At 54.1% G+C, this 12,457-nt stretch overlaps 1 protein-coding gene across 2 annotated transcripts in view; it reads right to left on the bottom strand.

Annotated features, from left to right (window-relative positions):
* Positions 1–2,368: 2,368 nt before the first annotated feature.
* RASSF4 (Ras association domain family member 4) overlaps positions 2,369–12,457 on the bottom strand; it is a 30,816-nt gene continuing 20,727 nt past the window's right edge. For both annotated transcript variants that reach the window (XM_040970377.1, XM_040970376.1), the window contains exons 6-11: positions 12,078–12,238; positions 7,411–7,512; positions 7,153–7,204; positions 6,067–6,188; positions 4,712–4,809; positions 2,369–3,614 (exon numbers count right to left, since the gene is read on the bottom strand). In XM_040970377.1, coding sequence (XP_040826311.1) covers positions 3,554–3,614; positions 4,712–4,809; positions 6,067–6,188; positions 7,153–7,204; positions 7,411–7,512; positions 12,078–12,238 — 596 coding nt within the window. In that variant the 3' untranslated portion in view covers positions 2,369–3,553. The remainder of the gene's footprint in view (positions 3,615–4,711; positions 4,810–6,066; positions 6,189–7,152; positions 7,205–7,410; positions 7,513–12,077; positions 12,239–12,457) is intronic.

Here is a 12,457-nt window from a genome sequence, read left to right as displayed (position 1 = left end):
TGCAATAAAAATGACTGATAAACTTCCCAATAACCCTAAGTGATAAGAATTTATCATCATCCTCGTTTTATAAATGAGGAAAATGAGGAAAGTGGCGTGCCCCAGGTCACACATTTCTGAGTGGCAGAGTTAGGTTCTGCGCCCCATGATTTGACTCTGTAGCCTGTGCTGTTAACCTCTCAATAACACGGCATATCTCTGATGGGATTGCAGGCTGATCATTAAGCAAAGTAACTGGAAAATGGTCACATGTGATATTCCTCAAACATAAAGGGCAATGAGGCCCATCAGGCCATCAAACAGCATCTTTCCTGGGAGTCTGAACCAATAGGGGCCAGAGTCCGTATCAGCTGGGCCAGTGTGCCTGTCTAGTACCCCACGGGAGTTAGAAGGTTCAGGTTAGGAAGGAGGAGCGTCTTGGGCTGAGAAACGAGATGGCAGGTCACTTCGCTTTCCTGTGGCTTTGGCATCTGCCCCACCGGCTAGCAGGAACATGGGAATGTGTGTGTGCGCGCACACACACACGCACACACAGTCTGAAGTCTGTATTTGACAGCATTGATCCCCAAGTCCAAGTGCAAGAAGGTCAGTGACATGCGTGTGTGTGTGTGTGCATGTGTGTGTGGCCCCAATGCAGTAATGCTTAGTGGAATATTCTTCATCTCTCACCCAGGCGACCCCCTCTTGGCCCAGGGACCTTGAACAATAGTTCAGACCTACCACACCTCAGGCTTTGCTTTATTTCCTTTGCATTCTCTGGGAAAAGGAAACTCTGGGGATTCCCATTTCTGGGCCTGCAGAAGATCTCTCTGGGCAAGACTGCCCGGGAGGGCACGGGGTCCCACCCTTCAGGCTCAGTGTCTCAGCATGTCAGTTCCTGGCTCGCTCCCAGATGGAGGCGTTTTAAGAAGGCCTAAATTTAGCACGTGCATCTGGTGGTTGTTTTTATACTTGGAGCTGCTTGACTGTGAACTTCCTGCCTGATCCCTGCTCTGGGGCAAGGGGGCTGCTGCCCCCTACAGCACCTGACTACCATGTCCGGCCATCCCTGCATCTGCATGCAGCGTGCCTGTGTCATAGGAACACACACTCCCATTTTTTGCATTCCCATATTTGCCTCCACAAATAACCTGATGGGACAGGACATGCCTTGGACCGCATTACTCCAGAGCCAAGGGACCGGATGTCCTTTGGGTGAACGGCTGTATTTTGTCAGCTAGTGTCTGTTCTGGTAGCGCGTGGTTATCACGGCAGAAAAACAAGCAGTGTTTTGATCCCCTCTGGTAACTCGTTCTGGGAAAGGCTCCTGTTTGGCCCTGATTCGGTTCTTTTGCAATCCTGTTGGTTTCATCCTCTGTCGGTCATCGTGCTCTCTGGATGCCTAGGTCGGGCCCCAGGGAAGGCGGTCCCCTTATCACAGACAGTGCCCTCAGCCAGACATTTTCGCTTCAGCTTTGGACACCTGGACTGCTTCAGATCTTGGCAAATCAAAGGCTCTGTGGGAAGTCCCATAAGCTCCAGGGAGCAAGCTGGAATTCCAGTCCTTATAGGAGCCAGCAGGAAGCCAGCAGCTCTGCAATCCATAGGGCAGTGCTGGGATGAGTCGGGTGAGCAGCTCTTCACGCACAGAGTGATCCCTGAACTGCCCTTTCCTGTTCTGAGCTCCGACATTCACAAGTGGATGCTGATAATGCCTATTTCTAAGAGAAAGGCCCCAGGTACTCTTCTGTCAACTCCCAAAAGCAAACTGGCAGCCCAGGCTTCAAGGGCACCTGTCCTGCTCCCAGGTGGGCAGGCCTCTCTCACTCTGTGACACCATATGCCATCTTCGCCCACTCCAGCTGAGCCTCAGGCCTGCTTCCGGAGAGCTGTGCTGCTCGCCTGCTCTTCCCAATAATGAGGCCCCTGACTACAGGGAAGCTGGTGGGCGTGTCTTGGACCCTCCAGGGTCAAGTCCCTGCCTGAATGAGGTGGCTGCTTGTTTCCTACCAAACAGAGTGTTTGTGGGCAGCTTTCCTAAACCCGAGGTTGAAATTCAGGCAGGAAAATAAAATTTGCTGTTTCATTTTCCCACCTTTTGCTACACCCTGACTCCATCCGATCTGATCAAGGCAGAAAAATCCTGCCACTCAGGGTTACCTTACTGCTCCCTGCCCAGGCCACCCTGAGAGCCCCCATCCTTTACTTTTCCGTATTCTCTAGCAGCCCTATGCACGAGAGTGAAAAACCCATGTTGGCCTGAAGAGCAGTGGCGTGGGGCTCTCTGCCAACCACAGCCACACAGTGTAGGACAAGAGTAGCAGGGGTTAGGGGTATTGCTGTGGACACAGAAAAAAGGAGGAGGAAAAATAACTTTAGTCCTGACTTCCTCGGTTCACAGATCAGTTTTATTGAGCACCTGGGGGACCCTGCTATCAATGAACTCGCAAGGACAGCAGCCAGGCCCCCCACACTTCCGTGTGTGTCTCTGTGACGGTGCAGCTGGCCAGGGAGTCCCCAGCTCCACAGGGAACAGCTGCTCTCTGCCCTTTGCATGCACCAGATGTGCACTCTCTCTCCTTTCTGACCTTCATGTTTCTTCCCTTTAAACACACCCCCCCACACACACAAAGATCCCCTTGGGAGAAGAGTGTAGACTGCAGTGTGCTACGTTTCGCCTATCCGGCATCAACCATCGCACGGTTCTGCAGAGCCTTTCTCATCGAGTCCAGAAATTCTCGGTTAGCAAATAGACACAATCCCTTCAGCATCTGGCCCCAGGCAACTCAAGATTCTCCTCTATATTCTGGGTTCTGATGGGGAGTGATGGGACGTAGGGAAAGCAAGAAGCATGCAAGGCTTCCAGGTTAGGGATGATGGAAACTGAGCATCCCCTATGGCTCTCAACCACCAAGTGCTGAGTGGACCATCTCCTCACGATGAACTGGTGGCTAAGGCTTACTTCCACAGAGGGCAGAAATGGTCAGGTTCCTGACCTGACCTCTGCACCGGGGCTGCTGGGCTGTGCCAGACTCACAGGTGATGCCGGAGGCTTGCAGGCCAAGGCTGCTGAGAACAGCACCCTTCAACACAGTTCCTGGATGGCTACAATGTAGGGGCAGAGGGGGACCTCGTGACTGACAAGGATGATGAAGACGATGCAGGTCTGCACGGTCTCTTGAGCCAAGCAGACAAAACCCATGTCCCTGGGGCTGGATCCAACACTGCTGTCCTAAACAGAGGATGTGTGAGTGGACAGAGCTGGCCACAACAGCTAGCCACACCAACCTCATCGGGGTGACGGTCTCCGGTTCACTCACTGCTGAGGCTAGCCTCGGACTCCAGCGGGCATTTCCCGCTCCTTGAGCTAGGTCTGTACCTGATGCGTGCTCACTGTGCGGCCAAGCTAGGGAGGCGGATGGCATGGTACTCAGGCTTTGCACAAGTGGAAGCACAGATGCTGGCTTCCCCAGGTGGTGGCCATCAGTCAGTGTGACCAGTCAGGACCCGGCCACTGGGACTTCACATGCACTTGCTGCTGCTGCTGGGGTCAGAAGAGGCAGACGCTGGCCAGCTACTTGGCCTCCACCAGCTGTTCCAGGCGCTGCAGCATGGTCAGACGCAGGGCCTCGAACCTGGAGGGAGACACAGCCAAGAGGACCACTGCAGCTGGAGAGGACCAAGAGGGGGTGACAAGCTCCCAAGTGCCCACCCAGGGGAGGATCAGGCCTTTTAAGGCGTAACCAACAGGGTTGAGGCTGTCACAGAACTTCATTCAAACAGCCAGCTATTCCAAGACAGAGCAGTGCAAGCAGGGTGGGCTCAGGCAGCCTGTGTTCCCTTCCTGGTACTGCAACCATTCCTGGTACTGCAACCATTCGGGCTGTGACACCACCATCTGGGGCCTCAGCTTTCCCTCTCTGTGCCTGGAGTGCACGACCCAGGTGGTTCCTAGGTCCCTAGACACCTACAATGAACAGTTCCCTCTGATTGGGGTCTCGGCTGATTCCCTGTGGGGGTGTCAAACCAGGAACTCTAGCAGGAATGTGAGGGGAAGGAGAGGATTGAGGCTTTTCAAATGCCATTCACCAGTATCATGCCAGAACACAAACCGGCTGTCCCTTCCCAGGCCATCCACCTAACAACCCAGGCCGAGTGCCCTCCAGCTGTCCTGCTCTATGCTACCCTGGAACAAATAAGACAGGTCATCCAGAGAACCAGCCTGGTTAATTTTGTCAAGCCGGGCCCCGACATAGTTACCGGTTGCTGAAACCTGCTCCCCTTTCCCCTGAGCTGAACAAATGAACAGGTGCTGAGAGTTCCAACAACTGCTCCCGGGGTAGTGGGCTTGGAATCACAAAGAGCCCCCAGGCTGTGCCTTTCCTCGGTCACTTTGCCAAGAGCCAGCTCATCTATAGAACTCAAGCATTCCTGACCCCAGCCCCGGCCCCTAGCACGCCCCCGCTCTCTCTGCCTCTCTTGCCCAGATGTAGCTCATGCCCTGAGCTGGTGAAGCTGCTGCAGCTGTTGGGTACGCGGGGCTGTGTCTCTGCCATGTTGGCCTCCTGTCACCCCAGCTTGGCATCCACACGAGCAGGGGGCCGAGGACAAGGCTGGGAACCAGGAATAGCAGCAGAACAGCCGATGTGCAGGAGAGGAGAGACCTGCCCCCCTGGCACGTGGCCTGCCTGCTCAGGGCTCCTGATCGGCAGGTGGGGGTGGTGCTGCTTACTTCATAGTCAGTTTGATAATTTCTCTTTCCTCCTCTTCTTTTAATTTTTCAACAAAACTGTCCAGCACCGGCATTTCAAACTTAATGTACTGGGCAACCTAGAAAAATCCAAGAACATTTTCATGTGCCATAAGCTTGTCGTCCTCTTGGCTTCCACGGGGGTCTGGACAGCTCCAGAAGCAGCTGCCCTCTTCCCACCCCACCCCGGATGCCACTGCCCTGTACTGTAATGGGAGCAAGAGCGTGGGAGCTGCTCTTTTCTCAAAGACAACCCTTACCCCTCAGATTGTGGGGAGAGGGATATGAGCTTGAATATTAGGAAACGCTTTCGGTGCTGCAGCCCTGGCACACGGGGGTGGGGCTGGTGGGAACACCTCACACCATTGTTCCTAACAATGGAGTAGAAACGCTCCAGCTCTGGGAATGGCCAGGGGACACAGGGCCTCGTAGCCTCCACCCAACAGGCCTTTCTGTGCACAGGGGTGTGGGAGGTGCTCATTGTCCCGCCTGGAGCCCTGGTGGTCACTTCCTCCCCCACTGGTGCTAGCTGGGCCCAGGGTAAGGGGTTCTTCATGTGGGTCATGAATGCAGTGACAGGCAAGGTCAGATGGTTGCCATGTCGTCCATGGAAATCAAGCAACCTGGGATTGAAAATACTCAGGAGAAAACATTGTGTCTGTGCCGAACACCTGCAGCCCATTTCTTGTCATTGTTTCCTGAACAACACAGCAGAGCAACTGCTGACACAGTGTTGGCGCTGTATTGGGTATTCTCAGGGTCCAGAGATGGCTTAAAGTGTACGGGGGAAGGGGATCACATTATGGCACCTCTCCCCCTCTTGCTATAACTCTGCACGTGGGAGACCTGTTTTGGCTCGGTGCAAATACTGTGACATGTCACACGCAGACTTGACATTTGCAGATCTTGGCATCCGCAGAGGTCCTGTGGACACACAGAGATGACTGTGTGCTCATGAGGGATGAAAGAAAGGATAGAATTGTGGTCTTCCACGCCCCAGGTGCTTTTGCCTAAGCCACTGAGAGGCAGCGGGAGGGCTGAGGCCATCACCATAGGGTCATCACTATATTGAGCCAGAGGTCCCTGGACGCATCGCCCAAGAAGGCTCTGGGCTAGGCCACCTTCAGAGCCTATGGGAGTTCCCCTATCCTGCCTCGGTGTCTCCTAGCTCCTACTCACATCATGGGGAACCTTCAGAGCCCGTGGGAACTCCCCCGATCCTGCCATGGTGTCTCCTGGCCCCTACTCACATCGTGGGGGACCTCCTCGCCCAGGCCACCTTCAGAGCCCATGAGAGTCCCCCCATCCTGCCGTGGTGTCTCCTGGCCCCTACTCACATCGTGGGGGACCTCCTCGCCCAGGTCTGCTTCCATCAGGAACAGCTTGGCAATCTTCTCGCAGGGCCCATGCAGGATCCTGGCAATCAGAGGGTACTCACACTCCCTTAATTTGGTCCTCTCTGAAAAAAAGAAGGCACTTGACACAGCTCCTGGCACTGTATGGTCATGGCTCTTTGTACTAGGACAGGCACATGACAGAAAAGAAAAATTTGGGTGAGAGGAGCTCCAGAGACCTCCTGAAAGAGGTATGGTTGTGCCGGAGCAGGGAGGGGTCAGACATGTCACCTCCCCGCAAAACATGACATTTTGTTGTTGGGATTGAAAGCAAGCAGCTTGAAGAGGAACCCCATGTGTCAGTACATCCCCCTCCCCTGTAGGAAGAACAGATTTGAGCAGAGACCAGCAAGGCCTTGGCCAGACTGGAGGAATACCAGCATCACAAACCCTGCTGAAGCCTCCTCTGCCATCAGTGTCCCTCCACTGCTGACCCTCCCACCACTGGGCACCCAGGAAACTCACAGCTATCTCCCGTGTCCCCTCACTGCCCTCGCAACCAACTTCCGCTGTGATGCTTGCCTCCACCTGCACGCACTCCCTAATCATGCACGGCCATGCACCTGCCATGAAGCCTCTGCTTTCTCTTTTGCTAACCTAACTTATGGAGGGGCCCTTTGAATCCACGGCGGGAGCGGCCTAGGGTTGTCTTCCTCCTGCCAGGGTCATTTCACAAGAGCACAGCTCAAGGAGGAGCCCAGGGGGCTCGAGCGTGTGAAGCAAGACAGTTGCGAGGCCACGGGTCTGCTTGGCAACTGTGAATGCCACAGAGAGGGTGGGAGGGCCAGCCTGGGGGGGCTGGTTTCCTCTGTGGCTTTGCTGGGGATTCTCAGACAGTTGTGAACCCTGTCTGGGCTTGGGCTAGGAGGCAGCTGGGCTAGGGCTAGGAGGGTTGGCTGTCCTGAGACTGCCCATTACTGCCAAGAAGGCTGACCGAGGTCCCTCCACCAGGAGAAGAGCCCAGGCGGCGAGCTGACTAAGCCAATGACCAGAGACACTGCGCTGCTACGATCTGCAGTGAACACTCACCGCCAGACTGATGGACGATGTAAAGAGCGAACTCTCCAGGGCCGTCCTCCACCTGCACAGGCAATTTGAGGGAGATGGAGAGGACCCATAATAGGAAACACCCCCGCCCCCCGTACCATGAACACAAGATACCTTAACATCCCCACGAGCTGCCATCTTAGCAAGGGAATATCTTGCTGTCCTGCCCTTCCAGCCTGCCACCCAACACAACAGCAAACCACCAGGGTCTGGGTCAAGGCTACCCAGGCCTGGACTCACCCTGAACTTGTTCAGCAGCAAGGTGAGCACATGCAGGGTTGTCATCGTGCTGTTGACCCTCACGTTAGTCACCGACCCATAGGCAGGGGTGAACACGGAGGTCTGTGCCAGGGAAGAAGACAAAGACAGTTCAGAGCGTGCCCAGAGGAGACACGGACTGCTGTCCTGCTGGTGGCTCAGGCTCTAGGAATGCTCCCACAGACCCACGTGAGCTGGGCATGCGCCCAGACATGAGGGCTGCTCCAGGAAACAGCAACAGCACTGGCTCTCCAAGGATCCCCTCACCTCCCACCCAACACAAACACATGTAGAGTGGCCATCTGGGCAGAGGAAGCGGGACATTGGGAAGAGGAGAAACTGGTCTCCACCTCCTTTTCTCTGCCAATCAGATCACTCTTCTGTCTCATCTAGGGCCAGAGGGGCGTGCCTCCTCCTTCACCTTCTCCAGCGGTGCCTGAGCAGAGGCCCCCACATCACACTGTAGAAGTCCCTTGATGCGGCGCCAAGCAGGGGCTGGGCCAGCTGCACAGACCTGCAAGCAGAGGCCTCCATCTCCCCACTCTGCTCCAGACCTCCGAACTCAGACCCAGCGCTGCAGAACCTGGAGATATATTCATAAAGGGTTCCCGCAGCCCACACAACGTGGATTGTCGCGCGGAGGCGGCACTACAATTCCCTCTCAAATGGCCTATGTTCCAGACGTGCGGACTTCTTCGCAACTTGGGGGAGTGACGTGTGTCAGTTCACAGTAGTTGAACCTTGGGTTTTTCAATTTTCTCACCCTGCAAAAGTGACTCAGTAGAATTCAGTGGAAACTATGCTTTCAGCCTGGACTGCTCACTTCTTCCAGGGCCAGCATAACATGGCCCAACAGATTGGCCAATAGATGCTGGACAGAGGTGGTGAGCCTGGCAGTCACAGGGCAAACATCCAATATGATACAGTGCTCACGCTTTTGAGCTAGGATACACCCTAGATTGGGTGCATCCAATATGTTTTCTTCTTTTTATGTAAACTTCATTAATTCATCTGAAAAATCAGTTACAGAAATAGAAGGAGAGCCAGGAGAGAGATTTTTTCCATCTATTGGTTCACTTCTTTGATAGCTGCAACAGCCAGGGCTGGGCCGGGCTAAAGGCAGGAGGCAGGGGCTTGGTCTGAGTCTACACATGGGTACAGACAGCCAAGCACTTGGGCCAGCCTCCCCTGCTTTTCTCAGGCTTTTGTCCAGCTCAGAGTTGGATTCCTGGTGCAGCAGCTAAGACACAAACCAGTGCCCATAGAGCTGGCTTTATCCGATATGCCACAATGCCAGCCCCCAGCTAGTACATTTTGAACTTTATGATGCCCTGTGTGGAAATGTAACCCCATCGACAAATGTCAAGGATTATCGGGATGTGAAATGCACTGGGACATTGTCTGATGCACAGTTAAGTCGTTTATAAACACCAGCCCTGCACTGAATGTGCTCAACGTTTTGTCTACACTCTTTAATCCCCACAACAGCCCTCTCAAACACCTACAAGTAACTCTCACTTCTTAGGAAACAGAGGCTTTACCTTAGTAAACAGCTTATTGGGGCACACATCCAGCTAGTTGGCAATGTAACCGAGGAGTCTCGGGTGCCCAAAACCCCATGTATAGCCCCCTCTGGTGCTGCGGCCTTCACTTTCCAAATCCAGTTCAGGTTCACCACTGGTCCTAGATCCGCCTTCCCAGGGCAGTAGCTGAGTTTATTTAGGGTGCCCAAGGGGTTGGCTCAGTGTCCCCTTGCTTGTGCCACTCCAGGAAGTGCTGGAATCAGTCTCAAACTCAGACCTTCTTCCTCCATGGCTGAGAACAGAGTCACTTCGGGTTTTCAGGTCCCAAGGAACCCTGGGTAGAGAGCCACGGGCTATTCCACAGAGGTGAAAAGTCTTGTCAACAACCCCTGCTCATGTTTTCTTTGTACCGAGTCTTGTTTTCAGAATAATACCAACCACTCCAAGCAGGAGCAGAGGTCTCTGGCTGATTCTTTTATAACCATAGTTGGTTCCTCCCTAAAAGAACACATTTAAATCCAACAGGCTGGTCCACAGCAGTGGGAACAGCCATAAAACTTCACCCTGTCTGGAAATCCAACCAACAGGATTGTAAATCAGAGCAGTTCTGCAAAATGACTGAGCAGAGTCCTAGGGCACGGTTGTTAGAAATAAAACTTGGAACCACTCCCCCAGAAAGTCAATGCTAGTTATTCTTTTCTTTGTTAAATTGTTCCCTATGGGGACCCGGCGTGGCAGGCTAGTGGCTAAAGTCCTTGCCTTGCACACACTGGTTCTTTCATGCGTGGCCCTGCTTTCCATCCAGCTCTCTGCTTGTGGCCTGGCAAAGAAGTCGAGGACGGCCCAAAGCCCTGGGACCCTGCACCTGAGTGGGAGACCTGGAAGAAGCTCCTGGCTCCTGGCTTCAGATCAGCTCAGCTCTGGCCATTGCGGCAACTTGGGGAGTGAATCATCGAATGGAAGATCTTCCTCTCTTTCTCTCCTCCTCTCTGTGTATCTGAATTTTCAATAACAATAAATAAATATTTTTAAAAAATGTTCCCTCTGACTTACAAAACTCATAAACTAATTTCTAAGGACACGAAGTTTGTAGGGATACAGGGAGAGGTGGGGAAGACAGCTTTGGGGTAGGGCTTGTCTTTGGGGGCCTTTTAGGCAGCCAAGAGATGAAAAGGGACTTTCTACAAGGCGTAAGGTGTTCTTCTACATTCTGGAAGATGATGCGTCCACCTGGAGGAACAGCTGCATGCTATACAGGTGAATCTGTCCCTAAGAGGGAAAAGTGTCCCAGCTGGGTGACAAACAGAGGCCCAAGCCTCTCTGTCTCTCTGTCTCAGAAGATGACTGGTTCAGACGGACACAAAAGGCTGTGATGACAGCCCCATTGGGCATTTCTGCTCCTTCCGGAGTGTGGAAGACTGCACACCACTGGGACATCTGCAGGGACAGTGACTTGGTTTCTGTGTTAGACACACTACATGTGAGACCCCAGAGCAGAAGTGACCTGCCACAGCGAGGCCCCACTCTGCTACACCTTGAACCACTGCGAAGCCAAGCCGACTCCTACAATCCCGGGTGCCAGTGCTGGATTCCAGCAGCTCCCAGTCGCCAAGGTCTCCCAACCTCCCGCTCTCCAAGCTTCAGGTCGCCTTATCCAACTCCCTGAACAGAGAATGGCCAGCTCTCGGACCACAAGGTGTTCGAGCTCATTCCTCTCTCATCTGGATCTTCATCTTGAGGACTTTTTCAGAACCGCAAGCCAGGGCAACAGGCAATACCACCACTGGTCTGACTGAAGCCTGTTCTGCCGTTACCAAAGTTTCTAAAAGAGCGCGGTATCGTTGACCAATCAGCACCAGCCTACAAGCGCTGCCGACCAACCCGGGGCCTGCATACGAGCTGGCCATGCACCTCTCAACCCCAGCTTCAGTTTGCAAGAACCCTAACCCTTGACCTCTTGGAGAGCCTGGGAATTAAGTGACCATTGCCCGGCTCCTGGCCCCACCGTGAGCCAACCAACACCAGCCCTATCCCTGCCACTCCAGTGCCTATGTGAACAATTTTGAAGAATTCCTTAAAATGGCTCAATGTATCAAGATGTGTTAAACACAAACAAATGGGGCTTAATTTTAACGAGAAAAAAAAAAAAGGAAAAAAGAAAAAAAAATGAAACCGAAATTTAAAGACTATCCAGTTCACAAGCCTGGTCTTTTAGTGACCAGACACACTGTTCCGTGTCTCTGGCTCCCTTCTTTCCCTCCCAGCAAACTATTTGGGAAGAGTCCTGGGTTTTCTTGGACTTGGCAGCAACACCCCTACAGCTGTTGGTATTCATCAGCTTTTACTAGGAACTCACTGGGGAACTGGAAGGGAAGTTCCCCGTTGCAAGCCAGCCTGAGTATGGGGGCAGGAGCCGGGCGGGGTTGGGGGGAGGACAAAGGAATCCAGAGATGAGGCAGGGACCCTTCAGCTTGCTAGCTGAATTCTCCATCCTTCCACTGGAGGTTCCTTAGGCGCTGACAGGCAGCCCAGGACCTCCTCCACCACAAGCTTTCCTCTCTAGGCATGGATGGCTGCTTAAACTGGAAACTGCTGCGTTCACTCCCGGAACAATCTCCTTCACGGTTGGAGTTATTTATGGGATGATGTCATTGGAGAAGGGACAATGCACAGTGTCCCTGGGGACAATGCACCCTGGGACAAAGGCTGGGAACCGGGAGCCAGCCAGGTTCTCTGGGAAGAGCCACACACTCCCTGGGCACATCTTGGCTGGTGTGGTCTGAAAGTACCAAGTGGGTTGATCACTGGATACACCAGGTTTCCTGCCAGCTCCGGATGAACCCTTGCAGGAAACTGCTTCCGCAATGATCAAAAAGTGCACTGAATACTACCTGCCTCTGCCTTGTGAGCAAAACTCCAAGCCAGGGGGGAGTGGGACAATCATGGGACGCTCTCGCTGGTGTGGCTGTGGGCACAGCAGCCCCTCAGAACGGAACACATCAAGGGTGACCCTTAATGCGACCTTGCTAGCACCTGCTGCCCGCCGTGCTTGGCTCTGGTTCCCCCAAGCTCAGCCTCCCTCAAGGCCCAGGGAGAGCTAGGGCGAAGTGGGAGGCGGGACTTCACCTTGTGGTTGTAGAAGTGCCCATTGATGGAGAAGCGGTGCCGTCGGATGCGCTGGACCTCACCGGGCGCGCGGTTCCTGGGCCGCCTCTGGATCATGGCGCTGGCGTCGCTCTTGGTGCGCATTAGCTGCGGGGCTTCCTCGTCCTCTTCCGGGGGCCTCGCTGCAGAAGACAGACAAGGGGCACCGGCTTGGACCGAGGGTGGTGACTGCCACTGCTGGCTCTTGCTGTCCTGCTGTGGGACTCCGTGTGTAGGGGAGCCGGCAGTGGCAGTATGGAATGGGGCTTGCTATTGGGGCGGGGGGGCTGTCCTCAGAGCACCACATGGGTCAGGGTCCTCACTGTGTGCTGAGGGAAGGGGCGCAAAAAGGACAGGTTTCA

The sequence above is a fragment of the Ochotona curzoniae genome, unplaced genomic scaffold (assembly GCF_017591425.1).
Source record: "Ochotona curzoniae isolate NIBS_2020 unplaced genomic scaffold, NIBS_Ocur_1.0 scaffold_4763, whole genome shotgun sequence".
Classification (NCBI taxonomy): Eukaryota; Metazoa; Chordata; class Mammalia; order Lagomorpha; family Ochotonidae; genus Ochotona; species Ochotona curzoniae.
The sequence above is the reverse complement of the archived record's forward strand: the minus strand, read 5'-3'. Positions and strand labels throughout refer to the sequence as shown.